This window comes from Typopeltis vanoorti, chromosome 10, assembly GCF_054136105.1.
Source record: "Typopeltis vanoorti isolate ZY-2024b chromosome 10, IOZ_Tvanoo_1.0, whole genome shotgun sequence".
In the NCBI taxonomy this organism is placed as follows: domain Eukaryota; kingdom Metazoa; phylum Arthropoda; class Arachnida; order Uropygi; family Thelyphonidae; genus Typopeltis; species Typopeltis vanoorti.
In genome coordinates this window covers 105,040,281-105,060,853 of record NC_143558.1, presented here as the reverse complement: position 1 = coordinate 105,060,853, position 20,573 = coordinate 105,040,281, and the positions used below count along the sequence as shown (strand labels likewise).

At 36.0% G+C, this 20,573-nt stretch overlaps 1 protein-coding gene across 1 annotated transcript in view; it reads right to left on the bottom strand.

The window, feature by feature from the left end:
* atms (RNA polymerase II-associated factor 1-like protein antimeros) overlaps nt 1–18,408 on the bottom strand; it is a 249,647-nt gene extending 231,239 nt beyond the window's left edge. The window contains exons 1-2 of the mRNA XM_090398808.1: nt 18,223–18,408; nt 4,911–5,003 (exon numbers count right to left, since the gene is read on the bottom strand). Coding sequence (XP_090254934.1) covers nt 4,911–5,003; nt 18,223–18,293 — 164 coding nt within the window. The 5' untranslated portion in view covers nt 18,294–18,408. The remainder of the gene's footprint in view (nt 1–4,910; nt 5,004–18,222) is intronic.
* Between the last annotated feature and the right edge of the window lie 2,165 nt (nt 18,409–20,573).

The window sequence follows — 20,573 nt, the reverse complement described above, 5'->3', positions numbered from 1 at the left end:
CTTGAACTAAAACACATCCCCCAAATTGACAAAGCCATAATCATTGACAAACAAGAAAACGAAACGATGCTTAGAATATCTGAAACTATTGCCATAAAATGCGATGGTAATTCTATCAACATCCACCGCCCTTACCTAATGTCCGAATGTTGGACGTTCCAAAACTTACAAATTAAGCCACGCCTCCGGCCATTTAGCAACAACAAATGCCCAAATTTGGCAGATACATCTTGCAGCCTTGACATAGCCCTACAGTCATTCCCACAAAGTTCCGACGATGACCGAAACGGTCCACACCCCGTAAACCCTTGCCCCAGTTTCCACATAAGGATAGATACCCTTCCCCTTCTGTCCCCCCCCCTCCCCACAACAGAATAATATATATATATATATTTATATATATATTATTAATAGTAACCCGGGTTCCCAAACTTATTTCCGGTGTCTCAAGTACATCCCCATGTTCTCCCCCCCCCCCCCCCGTTTACACACAACCTTTCAACAAGAGCTTGGATTTAGAAGGCATCTTTAAACCAAAAACAAGGTATGTACATAATTTTTCCACATTTTTTATTCGGCCATAATTGCCTTCTATACTAGCCCATAATGCCCTAAAATATATATATACCCCTTTTGAGTTATGTTAGCCAATGTATTAAATATAAGGGACACTCCTAAACAAAAACAGGCTAAAATAGCCGTTAATTATACATATTTTTGTTAAATTTTTACACGGTTGAGAAACCCTGCTCTAGAGATAAAAACAGAGAAATTTTCAAGCCACTTCAAATCAACCAATAAGTAGAGAGGTAGTCTCACACTAGGTGAAGAACTTCATCTCCTATGGTGGAATTCAAACCCATGGCCTATTGGTTGAAGAGTGGATATGCAAACTACCTGGCAAACCAGGGTAGTTAAATTATTTTATGTATTATCTAATTTTGAAGGAACCATTCTTAGGACATTTGGGACATTCTTACAATTCTATTGCTGTTCCACTATTAATTCTAATATACAATGCCTGTTCTTCATAGATATTTTCTCTCTTCACATTATTGTTATCAACAGACCTCTATAGAGTCAAGATACTCATTGTGGGAGGTCCCACTCTCACATGCACGGCTCACTGTATCTTGACTTAAATGCATTCATTGTCCTTGCACTCACCACAGCTTCAAGCAATGCATTCCAATCATCAATCACTCTCCATGCAAAAAATCTACTCCTTGTCCTCTTGCTCACACCCACTTTATACAACTTCCAGGGATGGCCTCACATTCACTTGAACGCAAATTTAAGGAAGCCTGTAAGATTATTATCAACCACATCATCTGAACAATAACGATGGTCTAAAAATCCCAAACGTATGGAAGGCACATATTCGACCCACGGAACCTTCCTCTCTAAGAGGAACTATAAATAAGACTGTAGTTAATCCAGGATCCTAAATCAAAAATAACAATTGTAATGCTAAAAATAGGACATCACTGTTACTGAATGAAAAAAAAACTATCTATAAGAAAGAATGTTTATTCATGTTATCATAAACAGAATTTAGCTTGATGTAGTTTCTAAATAATTAACATTTTTTTTTTCTTCACTAGAGGTCATGCCAGTAGAATAACCTATGATCAAATCATTGCTTCTCTAGCTTAGTGTATGTAATGTAACTCAGCTTGTCCTGTATATTTGTATATGCTCCAGATGATGATCTTAATATGAAGATCGAAACGTCGGGAAATTAAAAGTTATTTATAACACTGTTGTAAAGTCCATAATTTCTAATATGAATGCTGATCACCGTGCAACACTAAAAGAAAGGATTATGATAATTCATGGAGATTCGATCCACAAGCAATGCAATCAATACGGTAAGCTGCAGATTCCTGTTTCTGGTTTGATTAATCGACTGGCTTTTTTAAAAAAGGTATAGGGACAGCAATATCATTCCGAATTGCATCAAACTAAAGAAAAAATTCACTTCAACAAAGACGCAATGAATATACCACCGCATGGAGAAAGCGCTACTCAGAGAACAGATCCAGGCTACTAGAAAGAACTCAGCCGTTACTCAAAACCAGCTACAAAGTGAAAAATCGGAACTTTCAAGCTACTTAAACCCAGATATCTGGATGATTCTGCAAAAGATTACAGATAACATGGTGAACCATATTCTTCAAACGAAGAAAGAAAACATAATTTCAGACTAAAAGATTGACAGAACCAATGGCCATATTCAAATTTCTCCACAGTGAACAATAACAACCAACCAGAAGCAAGAAACAACAAGAGCCAAAAATTGCCTGCAGGTAACAGTAACGTAGTTAACCTATCCAACCACGCTCTAAACAAAGATGAACTCTCAGTACTTAACAAAGGTCTAAATTTTGCAATAGCACCCAAATCGATAAACAAACTTGAATTTATTTGTAATATTGAAAGAGGCTTAAGATTCATCCCAAATAACATTACAGACAAAATACGTTTAGAAACCGTCAACATTTTAAATCATAACAACAATAACAAGCAACTTAACAAAACACGAATTAACGGTGGTGAAATCAAATATGAACATCGTAATAACTAGAGCCGATAAAGGAAGTGCCACCATTATTTTAAACCGAACCACTTATTTGGAAAAAAATGAATCTGCTAGTCTCTGACAATAATACATACCAACTCATTAACTACAACCCAACCGATAGAATAAAAAAGAAAACAGAGAAACTACTTAAGTCAATTACCACATGGCTCAAAGATAAGGTCAAAAAACTATTTCTGCACTACGCTTGTTCCCCATGAATTTACGGGCTACCAAAAATTCACAAAGAAAACACACCTCTCCGGCCAATTGTCAATGGGATAGATAACCTGAGTTATCATGTTGCCAAGAAATTAGTGGCAACACTCAAGGAATTGGTAGGTCATTCCCCCTCCTATATCAGAAACACACAACACATCATAAACATTATCAAAGACATTACATTAGAAAAAGATGATTTATTAGTCAGTTTTTGACTAATAAACCCTCTTTATGAATGTCCCAATCAATAACACATCATAAACATCAAAGACATTACATTAGAAAAAGATGATTTATTAGTCAGTTTTTGACATCTCTGCCCTCTTTATGAATGTCCCAATCAATGACAATCTTTCTTTTACAGAACAAATTCTCTCCAGACATCACGGTGCTCTCTGCGCATGTATTACGTTCTGGTTATTTTGTATGGCAAAAAGCTTTCTACCTACAAAAAAGAAGGAACAGCCATGGGCTCGCCATTATCCCCCTCCATTGCTAACTTTTAAATGGAACATTTTGAGCAACATGCTCTAGATTCCTTTCCTTTAAAACCCAAAGTCTGGCTTAGATACGTTGACGATGTTTTCGCAATCTGGTCCCATGGCCACCAGACACTAAACACATTCCTTAGTCACCTAAACAAACAACACAAACGATTCACAATTGAGATTGAAAAACAGAACACGCTTCCGTTCCTAGATACTTGTCACACGTCTTCCTTCTGGCACTCTTTCCTTCACTGTTTACCAGAAACCAGCACATGCTGGCCAATATATACACATAAACTCCTACCACCACAAAAAATGGGTGTCATTAATACTCTAAAAAAACAGGGCTCTGAAGATCTGTTCCAGTGAACATGCACTGAAAGACGAATTCAAAGTTATCAGTAATCCTTTTCAAAAAAAATGGGTACAGCCAAAACAATATTAACAAAATTCTCTACAAGACCTCAATTAAAAACAAAGACAAATCAGACTACAATAAAACTATAACCATTCCGTACATCAAAGGGACATCAGATAAAATAAACAGAATACTACAAAAATACAACCTCAAAGCTACCTTTAAACCTCCTGCAAAACTAAAAAGTTTACTCAACTCATTCAAAGACCCACTCCTTCCGATGGCCCACCCTGGAGTATACCGTATTTATTGCACTTGTAACTTACCATATATAGGGGAAACAGGATGCACAATTCCTATCAGACAAAAAAAAAACATAAACGACACATTTAATATAAATATGGTGAAGCTGGCCTTTCTGATCATGCCCTGAACACCTTACATAAAATTGACTGGAAAAGCACTAGTTGTCTACATCACACCAAAACATGGTATGAACGCAAATTCAAAGAAGCATGTGAGATTATTATCAACCACCCCAATCTGAACAATAATGATGGTCTAAAAATCGCAAACATATGGAAGGCACATATTCGACCCACAGAACCTTCCTCTCTAAGAGCAACTATAAACAGGACTGTAGAAAATCCAGGATCCTAAATCAAAAATAACAATTGTAATGCTAAAAATAGGACATCATTGTTACTAAAAGAAAACTATCTGTAAGAAAGAATGTTTATCCATGTTATCATAAATAGAATTTAGCTTGATGTAATTTCTAAATAATTTTTTTTTTCACTAGAGGTCATGCCAGTAGATTAACCAGTGATCAAATTCATTGTTTCTTTACTCACTGCAAGTAATGTAACCCAGTTTGTGCTTGTGTATTTGTATACACTCCAGATGATGATCTTAATATGAAGATCGAAACGTTGGGAAATTAAGAGTTATTTATAACATGGTTGTAAAGTCCATAATTTCTAATATGACTGTTTCTGTAAAATTCTCACAAAAATTAGAGTAATTTTAGGAAATTATTTTTTGCTTTCTACTTAACTATAGGCATGATATGCTTCCTTTTAGCAGAAATACAACTGAACTCTTGGATTCCTACACATGTGCAACTAAGAAATATTACATATACTAAAAACTTCCAAGCAGCCACTAAGATTTATAGTTGCTAACAGCTTTATCATTAAGCATTTATAAAATATAAAAAACATATACTTTCACTGTGTACGTAAATAAATCAACTGTTTACCTGTTTGATTGAAATGGATATGTAATAAATTTTGGATCGAAGGGAATATCTGGTAGAGTGTTACAGTACTTCACTCGACATACTAATTCTGATCTAAAAAAATAAAAACAAAATAAATATAAATATGTTTATCATATAAAAATATCTTTACAACCCAAAAAACAAATCGATGAACTTAAGAGTACAAATAATGTTCAACTATTTTATATATATATATATATATATATAGTCATCCCTCGACATACATCCATGATCCCATAAGGGAATAAATAACTTTTTGGACTACACTTTCGAACAAGACGCAAGCGAACATAAAGTAAAAAGGTTTCTATTTAGCAGCAATGATCACGCGCAGTGACAACAACAACACATTCAGCTGCAACCTCCCTCAGCAGTCTGAGTGTGTCTTCAACAGTTCTACTGTTGATTTGGTGTTTGAGAAATAATTTGTGTATTTAGCGTTAAATATTTCATGATATTTGTGTAACATGGCCCTTACACGCCCAATCAAAAAACCCATTGAAGAACCAGAAAGAAAAAGAGAAAAATAAGAAAAAGAGGAGAGCAATCAATCTTGAAATGAAGTTGCAAGTTATAAAGCAACATGAAGCTAATAAGCCCATCAGTGTGATTACACACGACTTTGGATGGTCTCATTCTACAGTGACGGCCATTTTGAAAAATAAGAATAAAATTGTAGAGGCTTTGAAAGGATCTGCTTCCATTAAATCGACGATGGTGACGAAGCAAAGAAAGAGTCCTATCAGTGATATGGAAAAGCTACTTACATCACGGATAGAGGACCTGAACCAAAAGCGCATACCCCTTAGCACCATGACCATAACTGCTAAGGCACTAAGTCTCTTCAACATTTTGAAGATGAAAGCAGGACCCAGTTACGACTAAGAATTCAACGCTTCTCACGGTTAGTTCATGAGATCTGAGCAGCATTTTGCGCTGCATGTGAAAATGTATGAGGAATCTGCAAGTGCCGATGAGAAGGCTGCCTGGAGAAATTGGATAAAATTATTACGGAAGAAAATTATTTGCCACAGCAAATATTTAATATGGATGAGACCTCCTTGTGTCGGAAAAAAAATCCCAGAGTACACACTCATCCACAAAAAGCTAAAATCTATGCTTTTTGCTAAAGACTGTATTGCGATGCTGTTGGGGGGGGATATAAACTGAAACCATTTGTGATATTGCACAGTAAGAATTCACGAGCCTTTAAAAACATTAGGAAGCATACTCTTCAAGTTCATTATCAAAGATATAAGAAGCTTTGGATGACTCAAAAATTGTTTGCGGATGAATTAATCAATTGTCATGCGAGCGAAATTGAAAACTATTGTGTGAAAGAAAATGCTTCAGGTCATCAGTCTTATATCTGTGATCTTCACCAAGTTCAAGGTCATGCTTCTCCCTCCAAACACTACTTCATTGATCCATCGGTTGGATCAACCGATGGATCAGGGAGTTCTTGCAGTGTTTAAGGCTTATTATCGTATGGAGAAGTTTTTTACAAGCCATTTCTGCCACAGAAGGAAATGACAAGACTCTCATGCAATTCTGGAAAGCATTCAATATTTATCATGCTATTAAAACATTGCTATGGCTTGGGATGAAGTGACCTCTCAATGTATGAGTGGCATATGGAAAAAGACATTTAAAAGGTTTATGCATGATTTTGGAAGAAAAAACAAAGACCTTTGTAAATTGAGTGAAGAAATAGTGGGCCTAGCAAGCAATCTGAATCTCGAAGTGAATGATGACGACATAGTTAACTCATAGAAAGTGCCACTGAAGAGTTGACCAACGAAGAATTGGTCGAACTGGAGGAACGTGCTGCAGAAGAAGAAGAACGAGAAAAGGAAGAGGGAAAAGAGAAACAAGAAGAGGTTAAACAATTTACAGTGAAGGGTCTTGCAGAAATGTTCTCTGTAGTTAGCAATGTTTTCAAAATGGCTGAAGACTGTTGAGACCCCCAACCTACTTATTAGTAGAAACAAAAGTATGTGATGTGTTTGCTTGCTAAAAACAAATTTATGATGAAAAGTAGAAGAGGAATAAGTAAAACACATTGGACATTTTCATTAAAAAAAAAAAAAAGTTACACCAGAAGAGCCACAGTACCTGATCCTTCACATAGAGAAGGTAATGAAGCTGTGATTGTGGAGGAAGATTCGGGTGATTATTCTCCTGTTTTATAGTGGCAGTAACGCACAGTATAAGGTTTAAAAATTAAAATGACAGTATACTTATTACAGTTAAGTCCCTAACCCCTATAACTCTGTTGATTTAATATATCGACTAACGTCCGACCAACTTACATCCTGCTGGATGGAACAGAACCCAGAAGTAAGTCGAGGGATGACCCCACACCCATCCACAAATTTATAATATCAAAATTATATTTATTTTTCAACATAATCTCCCTTAAGACTAATACATTAATTCCAGCGATGCTCCAGCGCCATTATCCCATCCCTGTAGTGATTCTCAGTAAGATCTGGAAAATACCCCTCTACAGCTGCAATCACCTCTTGATTCGAAGAAACATTCTGACTAGCGAGGAAGAGTTTTAGTTTTGGGAAGAGATAGAAGTCAGAGGGAGCCAAATCTGGGAAACAGGGTGGATGTTCCAACAATTTATAGTGCAGATCCCTTAATTTTCCCATTGCCAAAACACCTTTGTGGGCAGTGCATTGTCCTGATGAAAGATAATTTTTTTCTTCTGCAAACCTTTGTCTTTTCTCACGAATTTTTTTGTCTAGCCTGGTTAAAACATCGGAATAATATTCCCCAGTTATTGTTTTACCCTGTTCAAGATAATTAATAAACAAAATGCCTTTAGCATCCCAACACTGATGCCATGACCTTTCCTGCTGATGGAACAGAATTGTCTTCTTTGGCTCTGAACAACCAGCTTCTGTCCACTGTGTTGACTGCTGTTTGGATTCTGGTGTGTAATGTTGAATCCATAGTAATAAATCAACACACAAAATCAGTTTTATTCTTGTTAAAACACTCTTAAGCGCTGTTCAGAGACTTTCATGCAAGTACGGTTTTGATAAGCTGGGAGCAAGTGCGCTAAGCTTTTTCATTTGCAATTCTTCATGCAAAATATATCCTACACATTCTTTTGAAATGCCTATAGTCTCAGCAATTTCACCCACTTTGACTTGCCGGTCATCCAATACCATATCGTGTACTTGATCAATGATTTCTGGTGTTGTTACACTTTTTGGATGTCCTTCACATGGATAATCTTCAATGCTGATATGGCCATGTTTAAACTCAGCAGCCCATTTCTTAATTGTCGAAAATGAAGGAGAACAGTGTCCATGAACTTTGAATGAATTTCTTTTGGCATTAAACCTTGTTTTACAAACAATTTTATAACTACACGATACTCAATTTTATCCATTTCAAAGAATACATACAACACTTTTGCTTTAGACAGCTGTTGATAGAATGACTTGCAATTTCACATGGATGCTTATGACAGATGTACCAACTTAGAAAGAAAAAAATCTTCCCAATAGTGTTGCTGTCTATGGTCCAGGCTGAGGACTTTTTAGACCACCCTCACATGTGTGTGTGTGTGTGCATGCGCACGCACACATGCACAGGTGTAACACTAACTTTTTCAAAGAATATTGCCTTAAAGATTTTTTCTTTTCCCTCTTTCAACAAAATATGTTTTGAATGTTATTAATCAGTCTGTCTGTTCACACTATCGTCAAGGCATAAACTTTTGCTTTATGGAGAGGAAAAGGTAGAATGGTTACAAAAGGATAACATTAATGAATAATGATGGTAACAATGGACAGAAGTACAATAAACAATGAATTCCTGAATGATTCACTCTGCAAAGATATATTATCCAGGTGGAGATAATGCAGTGACTGACATGACTCGTTTCAAGAATAAAAGTAATTGAACTCAAGATGCTTGGGATATTAAGAAATCATTGTGAATACAGTATGAGGTTGAATGAAATATCAGACTATTTGTTATGGGGAAGTGAAAATAATGGCAGTGCCACTGACCAGACTATTTAAATGTCAGTACTAGCAGAGAACCAAGCAAGTAAAATGATGGCAAAATAGCTCCATTACAAAAAGAAGGCTCAAAGACCAGGGATTCAAATTACAAACCAATTAATATATCAGCAGATGTGGTTAAGGTATAAGAAAACTCGGTTAAGGACAAAATTCAGGAATGGATGGATAGGAATATAACACTATAGGGAAAAACACAGCTGGTGAAGTAGGAGACTTGTTCTAGTACTCAATGTCTACAATAAAGTAACAGCATAGTAAGAGAAACAGCTATGCCATGATATTACTAAAATTTACAAAAGCATTTGACAGGATACTGTACGGAACTCTATTAAATAAGATGAAGTAAATGGAGCTAAGTGAAACTAGTAGCAAAGATAAAAGAATAATAGTGGTGTTGACCACAGACCTCTGCAGTGGGGCTGCTACTGTTCAAATTTATACATCAGATAATACTTGGAATGACTGGAGTGGATGGATAGGAATAAATGAACAGCAAATAACCAAAAGCAAAAATCAACAAATTTGGTTTTTGCAAATTTAGCATCAGCAAAATTGGTTGTTTGCTGATGCTAAAATAAACAAAGCAAGTCATTACTGCAAGTCAAAATGGAGAAAGCAAGTCATTGCTGGATGGGAAGACAGTGCATAGGAAGCAGTTAAAAAATACTTAAATGATGAAATATCAGAATGTGTCCCGAGAGTTCAAAGAATAAATAGGGTAGGAGTCAAATGGATGTGTAATCTTATTAAGCAATAGATTCATAAGAAACGGATAATGTATAAGGAATACTGTCATGTGCATAAGGATGATGTCCATCATGAAAATTATAAGCAGCAGTCCAGAAGAATCAACTGTTGCACAGAAAGCTAAGTATGAAAAGAAACTGCAAGACAACCCACAAGAATTCTATCAATATGGTGTAGTAAAAGAAAGACTGAAATATGAAAGAATAACTCTTCTGAATGCAGATGGTGTGAGGGTGATAGATACAGAAGAGGTTGTTCAACTGAGCACTCATTTTGCTAAAGCTATCAACCTGGTGTATGCAACATTGAGTTCACTGCAACCTCTTCTGAAGGAACTCAGGTGTATGAAGAGAAAGTGTTACAGTTTTTGCACAAACTGAATAAGAATTCAGCAATAAGGACTGATGAGATATCAGCATGGGTGCTAAAAGTGTTCAGTTGAACTGGCTATTCCTTTGACCAGGCTATATAATTTTAGTCTCAGAATAGGGAAGATTCCACAGGAGTGGAAAGAATGTACAGTAATTCCATTGCACAAGCGTGGTGCACAGATCGATGTATCCAACTATCAACCAATCAGTATCTCAGGATTAGTGGTGAAGATTTTGGAAAGGTTGATTATGGGTCGCATTCAGAAATGGGCTGACAATGAATCTCTACTTTGCAACAAACAGCATGGATTTACTAAGGGTCATGTTTTACACACCCTAGTGGATAGAAGGAAGATAAGCTTGAGACATAAGTTAGTAAGGAGTAATTACCAGATTAGAAAGGATGAGAATTTTTATAGAATATCTGGAGATAGGGGGGAGATTGAGAGGCCATCCCTGGAAACTGTATAAGATGGGTGTGAGTAAGGGAGTAAGGAGATTTTTTTTCAATAGAGAGTGATAGGTGAATGGAATGCAATGCCTGAGGATGTGATGAGTGCAGCGACAGGGAATGCGTTTAAGTCAAGGTACAGTGAGCTGTGCATGTGAGAGTGAGAATTCCCACAATGAGTCTAACTCCATGGAAATCTGTTGATAATAATAGATTTTTGTGGTGTACACCCATGTGGTTCTTGTTCTCACCACCATTTGGCTTTTGTTTACTGCAAAGTGCAATCGCACAAAAAGCCCAATCAAAAATATCCACAATCTCGACAAACACTATATTCTCAACCACCACTAATAAATAAAATTTCACAGATATGCATACAATTTTATCATCAATCATCAAATCATCATCAAATTCCTGCCATGTACCCTCAAGGGGTGTACAGGATATGATAGTACTACATGAAAAAAATTACATCATTACTAACTTCCTATCTACAATTTTCCTCCAAATCAGTCTGTTACTTATCAAGACACCAACATTATCAGATCTTATATTTCTATTGTCTAAGGCACTTTGTACCATATCAATCCACCTATATCTTGGTCTTTCTCTGGGTTGTTTTGCTGCCAACCTGGCAGAGAACACTTGTTTTGCTAATCTTTCTTCACCCATTCAGTTTAAGTGACCATACCACCTGAGATTAGCTCTGCTAACGCATTCCTGGATACTGACTGTCAAGTTCTTTCCTAATATCCTCATTTTTAATATGATATTGCCATTGATGCCATCTGTTCACGCCTATAATCTTTCTCAGGACGCTCATATCTGCGGTATCTAGTCTTTGGTCAAGTGTTTTACTTCTGACCCAGCTCTCAGATCCATAAGTTAAAACTGGTTTGAACACTGTCTTATATACAGCTAATTTAGTATTCTGACTAATTTCTCTCTTATTCCATATGAATTTATTCAACTGACTTCCCACCATACCAGCTTTGCTGATTCTATTGTCTATTTCTATATTTAATTTACCATTTTCAGTAAAAATTGTGCCTAAGTAGCTGAAATGTTTTACTTGCTACACAGGTTCTCCATTCACAACACAGTTGACATTCTCAATGATTCTGCCTATTTTCATTGTCTTTGTCTTTTTATTGCTGACCTTCATACCATATCTATTACAACAGCTATTGAATTTAGTCAGAGAATCTTGCAGACTTGTAGTGGATTTATTTAGAAGTATAACATCGTCCGCATAAAGCAAAGAGCTGACATTAACATCTCCAATTTTGATATCATGTTTAATACCACTTTCCTTCATAATGTGATCCATATAAATAATGAATAATAGAGGGGATAATGTACATCCTTGTCTCACACCAGATTTAACATTAAACCATCTTCATGTACTTCCTTCAATTCTAACTGCTGACTTACAACTCAAATAAAGACTAAGTATTGCTTGATATAATGCCCCATTGACACCATATAACTGTAGCATATTGAATAGCTTCTCTCTTGGCACCTTGTCATATGCCTTTTCCAAATCGACAAAACTTAAATACAGATCTTTGTTATATTCCCATGCTTTCTCGACTATTTGTCGTAAAGTGAAGATCTGATCCTGACAGCCTCTATTTGGCCTGAATCCAGCTTGTTCTTCACCAAGCATTTCTTCCACAATTCTTCTCAACTGTTTCTGAAGTATACATGCTTAGATCTTGCCAGGAACACTCAGTAGGGAAATACCTCTGTAATTCTCACATTCAGTTTTATTTCCCTTTTTATATATGGGTACTATGAGAGCTCTACTCCAATCATCGGGAATTTGTCTCTCTGTCCAGGCTTTCTGAACTATCAGTGCAGCCACTGTAAGACTCTTATACCACCATACTTCAGCATTTCTGGTCGAATATCATCTACTCCTGCTGCCTTTCCACATTTCAAGCCTTTGATAGCTTTTTCTACTTCAAGTATGGATATGTATTCCTGACTGCATGCCTGGTCAGTATTTTTTACTACTGTGCTGTTATCACTGCTTGTTTCATTTAGCAGTTTTTCAAAGTAATTACTCCCCACTTCAAGGATATCTTTTTCTCCCGTTTTCATGTCACCTTTATCATCTCTAACTTCTTTTACAGCACTCTTTCCTCCATTCCTAAGCTTCTTCAACAACCTCCAGAATATTTTGCCACCTTCTTGATATTTATTTTTTATATTTTTGCCAAAGTCCTCCCATGACTTTTGTTTAGCTAGTTTTACACAGTGTTTAGCATTCTAATTTTATTAACCTTTAATTAGTTGCATAGGGTTTATTTGACTACAGCCATCATTCAAGTTCGATTTCTGACAAAATCAGTGATGGATTTTTGTTGTGATTTCGAGTAACTGAGTTTCCTGCTGCCCCCGCACTGAATCAGTCATGTGCCAGCCATCGGCAATGACTGACTCGTCAGAATCAGTCATTAATGCAATATTAATGATTTGTTTATTTCACTTTACTCACAATCAACCTTATAATAAATAAAAACATTTCATGAGAAATATTGAGAAGTTTAAGAAATATCATAAGTTTAATTTCAGGGTCAAATAGACCCCATGCGACTAATTAATGGTTAATACTATAAAATAATCACTCTTTGCTTAAGTAGTTTATATGTTATCCTCCTCCAATGGCATGCGAGTGGACCTTATACCGTTGTATGGCATTGATACAGGGAAATTTTTCAGGCACTTGGCTGGGGAATGGGGCGACAGAACAACAGATCATTCTTGGAATTGAGTAGCAGTTTGGTCAGTATAAACTTCAGGACTAAATTTTTCTTGGAGAATGAATGGACAGAATGGATCAAAAGAATCAGCTGCATGGTAACATCAGTACTATGTGGATAGTCTGGGTCTCCAATGATGAATTACCTTCAAATTGCATGAAAACCACCATGAAATAATTTAATAATAAACAAATATTAACCTACTTAGTCTGCTTTTTTTTTTCTCTCTCTCTTATTGATCACTATAATCAACTTCTTCATCCAAGCAAGAAAACTCTAACCCTCTCCCCAAGCTAATCAAGAAATCTCTAGACCAGGCATGGAACTTTTTTCAAGCTGCTTCAGTCCTCCAATAAGCAGCACATATTTTAATACTTTTAAAGAAGAATGTGAAATATGGAATAGAAATTATAAAAATATCTGTAAATAAAGCAGTACAAAATTGACATCTGTAAGAATGCCAGCTTGACTAGCATACCCACTCACCAACCAACAGGCCACAGGTTTGAATCCGTGACAATGGGTATTTGTAAAAGCCTGCTCTTGATGAGATTGTATAGCTCCCCGAGTTTATAAGGCTTGGCTTTTGTAAAACAAGAAGTGGAGAAAGCTGGTGATTAACTGGAATACACCACTTCAGATAAACACTATAACCACAGTAATTAACTTCAATGAAAGTACAGATAAGTTGTAATAAGTTAATTACTGTGGTTATCGTGTAATTTGTTGTTTACTAGAAATCAACCTACATGATTTCTTCTGTAAGCCATCAAAGACATATCTGAATTAGTGGAATTTATTCTATTCTCATATTAAAATGTGAGAGTAAAATAATATAATATGAACTGTATTATTAATCAACAGTTTCCTGATATGTACCCTCAAGGGGTGTACTGGCTACTAAGCAAGCACAATATGATTAAATATATTACTAACTATTATAATAACGGAATTAACTCGTAAATTATTCTTTATTCATAGAATTTTCACCTGAGTATCACAGGCATCTGCATCTAGACGATTCAGAGATTATGATTAGTCTAGATCATTGGAGCACTCAGGGAGGGGGGGCCAAGGGGTCCTGGCTCCCCCAAAAGAAAAAGGAAAAAATACTAGAAAATCTTTTCCTAATTAAAATTCTTTATTTTTTTATTTATGTGTGTCGTGTCTTCTATTTCTATACTACTTATGAATTAGCGGTCACATAAGGGGAACACCCTCTGGCTCTCGGGAATCACGGCCGTTGTGAACACAAGACAAATGAAGTAGTGCTTGGGCGATACTTTGCCCGAGTCGGGCCAGAGATCATGGGTATCATGTATTGGCGATCACTGCAGATGCTCAGTCATAGGTCATATGCAATGCATTATGTGTATTCTCAAATCGTCTACTCAACTCGTCCTCCCCCTCCCCCCAAAATTAAATCTTGAGTACTCGGCCCCCTCCAAGATTAAATTCTGAGTGTGCCACTGGTCTAGATGTTGTTTCGCTATTTATGAATGTTCCGTTGGCAGACAGCATAGAATTACTACACCAAGAATTTCCTCTAGACATTGTCAAATTATTTGAATTTGTAATAAAATCCGGTTATTTTTCCTTCAAAAACCAGTTATACCAACAAATCGAAGGGACAGCAATGGGTAATCCAATATCTCCTGCTATTGCCAACTACTTCATGGAGCATTTCAAACAGCGTATCTTTGACAACATTACACCCATACCTAACATTTGGTTCAGATATGTGGACGACATTTTTGCCATATGGAAGGGCACCTCAGAAAAACTAAAACAGTTTCTCTCAAAAATTACTGCACTTCATCCAAGCATCCAGTTCACCCTAGAAGTAGAAGTAAATAAGCAGTTGGCCTTTCTAGACCTCTTGATTCTTTGCCAACCAGATGGTTATCTACAATTCACAGTCTACAGGAAAGAGACTCATACAGGCCAGTACACACACGCTGAATCACATCACCATCCCAGCAAAAAGGCAGGTACTATAAAAACACTAGTTCATTGAGCCAACTTCTTTTGTTCTTCAGAAGAACTTTTACAAAAAGAATTACAGTATATAAATTCCTCCTTTATATCCAATAGCTAAAAGAAGTCCTTCATAAAAATAGCTTTAAGTAGTCATGCTCCAGCATCCTCTTCACGTACAGAAGAACCTACACGTATACCTATCCCCTATGTACACGGGGTTAGTGAACGCATTGCTAAGGTGCTAAAACCACTAAATATCTGTGTGGCTTTTCGACCCATCAGAAAAATCTCCACATTCCTAATGTCACCAAATGACAAGCTCCCACATCTCAGCTATCCAGGTGTCTACCAAATTCCCTGTTCATGTGAATTATCGTATTTCGGACAAACAGGAAGATCTGCTCAGGTCCAGTTAGAAGAACACCAGTCGTACATCCAGTACCTTGAACCCGAACAGTCTGGAATTGCAGAACATGCCATCAACACCAGACATAGAGTTAAGTGGAATATGACAAAAGTCATTCACAAAAATCAGTTCCTAATGGAACGGCTATACAAAGAAACATGTGAAACATTACTTCACTCCCCTAACCTAAACAGATCCGATGGTCTACGTCTTTCCCCCTTGTAGGAGATAGTACTTTATAAAGCAGCAAATCTTTCCTAACACATAATTGTATACACATATATATATATATATTTATAAAATAAAATAAAATAAAAAAATAAAATATTTTTTTAATTATTATAATTGAATAATTCAATAATTATCATTTAATAATTAAATAACTAAATAATTAAATTTAAATAATTTTAAAAAATAATAAATAAATAAATAATAATAATAATTAAGTAAATTTAGGAAATTTAACCTTAGCTACTTAGGTGGTGCTTTGTGAATGTAACAGTTATTGTTTAATTAGCCTTGTACCTGTACTGATGATGCCTGTGATACTCAGGTGAAAATTCTATGAATAAAGAATAATTTACGTGAGTTAATTCCATTATTATAGTTAGTAATATGCCTACTCATGGTATTTCCTTACTGAAAATTAAGTTTATATAATAATATAAACTTTATCATGTAGTGCCATCATTGCCTGTACATCCCTTGTTAATGTTGATAATGTTGATGATTAACAATACAGTTCAAGATCTGAAAGAAATTCAATTGCTTGTGGATGACACTAAATTAGAAAAAATTATTTCCATGATGAGTCTTGTTACTCTTCATGGGAGGTACATCTTAAAACATCTTAAACTACACAGTCTACCATACATATCTTCAACTCAGTCACAGTCCACAATTGCAATACAACTTTCTGTGCAAAATAGCCAATTTTCATCCTCTTACCACTACCTTTTGCAATTTCAAGGATAGACCTCTTGTTCTTCCCCTTATTATACCATATGAAAAGTCTCTCCAGTATCAATCGAGTAAATACCTCTCAGCAGCTTCAGTAGCTCATTTATATCACCCTTTTTATCCATCACCAAATTATGAATCATGATATCCATTTTGTTATCTACCTTTGTACCTCTCTAAAGTTACTTCAAATCCTAATGACCAGATCCGAGCACAATAATCCAGATGCAGTCTGATCAGGGCTTTATACAGTGGAAACCACAACATGCTTACTTATGAATTAAAGATGCCAAGAAATTATATTCTTGGTTTCATCCTTTATCCAAGTGTAAGCAAATAAAGTTTGCGTGTGAAGTAACTTAACGCCTGGGCTACTTGTATATAGAGGCCAATGACCCCATATCAATTGCCCTAGTATCCCATAATGCCATGCACCATGGAAAGGGCCACCACCTAGACCGGTTTCGACCTTTATTGAGGTCTCATCAGGGAGTCAGACCAAGAAGTGATACCAAGTTTGAAGTAATGCAGAAGTCATATTTTAATATACAAGCAGTTAAAATAGCAAAAAGCAAAGTAGCCAGGAATAATTTCTTTTCATTGTTAATTTATAGTATAATCAAGATGAAAAACTTTCAACTCCTTCTTATGCTTGTTAACGTCCTTCTCAGTATTGTGGGAATTCACTGGGTTGTCTTTACTAACTTAAAAATAAGTAAAATCTTTCATCACACTTCACAATTAAAATTCTTCTTCTTCTTCTAGCCTTCTGTACCTTTCCCTTTGTGCAAATACCATATTTCAAAACAAGGTTTTGAAATATGGCATTTGAAATATGCAGGCATTTCAACTAAGTCTTTAAGGAAAATAGAGTGGTTAATCTTTATTCCCATTGTCCTATGTATGTAATTGGGTGAATTCTTCTGGTTGGTTTGCCCGTTTTAAAAAATGAAAAACCTCAGTTTCAAGAGAAAAAAAACTTTCCACTTTGGCATGAGACTGGCTAACTCACATTCTGATGAAATGCCCTGAATCTTCATGTCCTTCACATCCTAGTGGGTTTCAAACCCATTTTTTTACAACCAAGGTGCACTGTCAAAACCAAACGAGCTAGAGGTTTAGTCTCATTCACACGAAGTAAATATACGAGATAAAGCAGCTTTACAACACACACAAGGAAGCTATCACATTATCAGTATACATCATATAAATCCATTTCAGGAAATATGAAGCAGAAAACTTGGGATTAAGTGCACTTGCCACATACTCAGAAAGAAGTTGGCTTGGATTTACAGGTGATACAATTAATATGAAAACGTATCATTTTGCTGGTTTGCCTTTTCTGCAGGATGTGTGTGCGAGGAAGAGAAAGTAATAAGTTTAATTCGCGACGTTTGATATAAAGTTTAAGAAATGATATAAAACATCCCTCTATTTTGCAGATCTATCTGAAAATAGGAACGCATTGAGAAAAAAAAAAAAAAAAACATATTCAACATTCAGTAATGCTGCACTCTCCTTCAATTCCACTGGAGCACTTGATGCCAAATTAAACTCACCTTTTATCTCCAACTCTTTGTTTTCTTTCTCGATCATTTGCAGGAACATCAGTTTGCACAGTCGGTGGCATTGCAAGAAAAACAGTGAGTTACAAATAGTTTCCAATTGCTCCTAAAAACACAAAAAACGGTAAAAATAACAAACGTCAATCCACGGTAAGAAACCAACAATGTTTATAAACAGTCTCCAAGATGGCGCGACAGGACGAACAGAAGAAATCAAAAGTAATTTATTTCTTTTCTTTTTTTTTAAATTTCTAACATAAATTCACACATAAAATATTGCAAAATCTATAGACATCAGCGATGTGTGTGGACAAATGATTAAGGAGAAAGCAGGAGAGCATTCATGTCCTTATTGAACACTTAGAGGTTGTAGGTTTTGTGGGATACCAGCGTGAAGGGAGTTATTCCGAAGAAGAAGAAGTAGATGGATAAAAGGGAAAACAACGATTAAATGTTTAATTAACTCTTATTGAGTTGAAAATTGCAATATGTCCATAAATAGACTCATCGTAGAAGATCCAAGACATCAACGCAATATCTTTTGTGCCTCTCCTCGAAACCATTAACTTACAAAACACTCACAGCTGACTAGGCAACCTGTTCCATTCATTTACCATTCTCCAAGAGAAAAGGCTAGTCCTCACGCCCTTGGCAAGTTTTTTGCAACCATCAAAACTGGGGTTCTTGTTATCTGCACAGAAAGCAACAATTTTGTCTTGTAAGACAAATTTTCACTAACTTCCTTCAACATAACCCATTGTAGGTCGCATGTTTCACAAGATAAGGAAATAAAGTCTATAATTTTGTCTTGAACAATACCGCATATAGTTTGATGTCCTTTTTTTGTTTGATGAATCTAAACTTACTGTAATGCTTTTTGTTTTATTCAAATCCTCCATTACTTCGTCAAATATGGATGGTGATAAAACTTTGGTAATTATTGCTTCTTATTTGCTACGTCAGGAAGAAAATTTTGTTTTCATAAGTTTTATTTATGAATGTCAACAAGCAGTCATTTGCGCGAAAAATTTGGCCGTGACGCGCAGTATGATAAGCAACAAGTGCTTCACTTGCTGCAGTTTTATCGCATTCACTGCCACCATCACGTCTCACTATAAACGAGCTGATGATTACAACTAAAGCCAAAGTATTTTCAGCACTGTTATGTTTCTGGCTACGTAGATATTGGTTGATGTCTCTTCTTCCTCCATTAACAATGGAGAAATGGACATTATAATAGTTGATTTTGTTCCATCACTACACAGCTAACCCAGTTTAATAAATTTGAATTATTTCTGGAGATCATTGTTAAAACTGCAGTTTGGCCTTTATTGCAAGGATAGACTTAAAGCTTCAAAAATTAAGGCTTAAAACTTTAAAATATAACAGCCTGCGTAGTTCAGTGGTTATGGCATTTGTACACCACGGCGCTTGGTCGCACAAAGAAAGAATTGGTTTCGAGTCTAGTTAGCGACTAAAGGAAATTTTTCTAAGCATTTTTTCGACCGGTTCCCGAGTTAGTCGATCTCTGGCACGGACAAGCGGGTTTTTTCTCCCGAAACTCGAGTTTTTCGTCCCGTAAACATAAGAAAATCGACCGTACATCCCACACTATTTCAGACATTAAATATATTGTGTTAGGGTTAGGGACCACCAAATGGCGGCATTTGTTGAGCCATTCTCTTCACTGTGTGCCGCTTAATTAGTGATAGCCTTGGGCCAGCTATCTCTGATTGGGCACCAGTGGAGATTGAACTGCCCACTCAGTCTCCAAAAGTTAGATAGGGCTAAATGGCCTCGCCTACTCCCCGTATACGGGAATAAAAAGGTGTTAGCGGATTTTTTTTTTTTTTTTTTTTGCGGAAGTTTAAAATATATGAAATTTAAGCTACCGGCATTGAATAACAAAGCCGCCGGTTAGCATACAAGCAAAACAAAAACTAACGCTACAGCAGAACAGATGCCAGGTATGAAAGGTGAAAGTGTTGTAAACATGTATTTTTTTTTTTTATTATTTTCTCTGAATAAATCACTGCAGATATTGATATTCAGTATCGAACAATGCGACTCCATGGTATAAGTTCCAAAAGAATGGAAAGAGGGTAAAATTGTTCCAATTCATATGGGAGGTGATAAGGGTAGGGCTTTGAATTATAGACCAGTCTGTGTGTCTGGAGTGGTGGTGAAGGTATTAGAGAAGTTAGCACTAAGATCCAGAAATGGGTTGACAACAGAAAAATATTCTTTCATGGCCAGCATGGATTTACTAAAAAGAGATCGTGCTTTAACAATCTGCTTACTCTATATAATAAAGTGACAAATGCGTAGGATAAGGGTGTTGTATA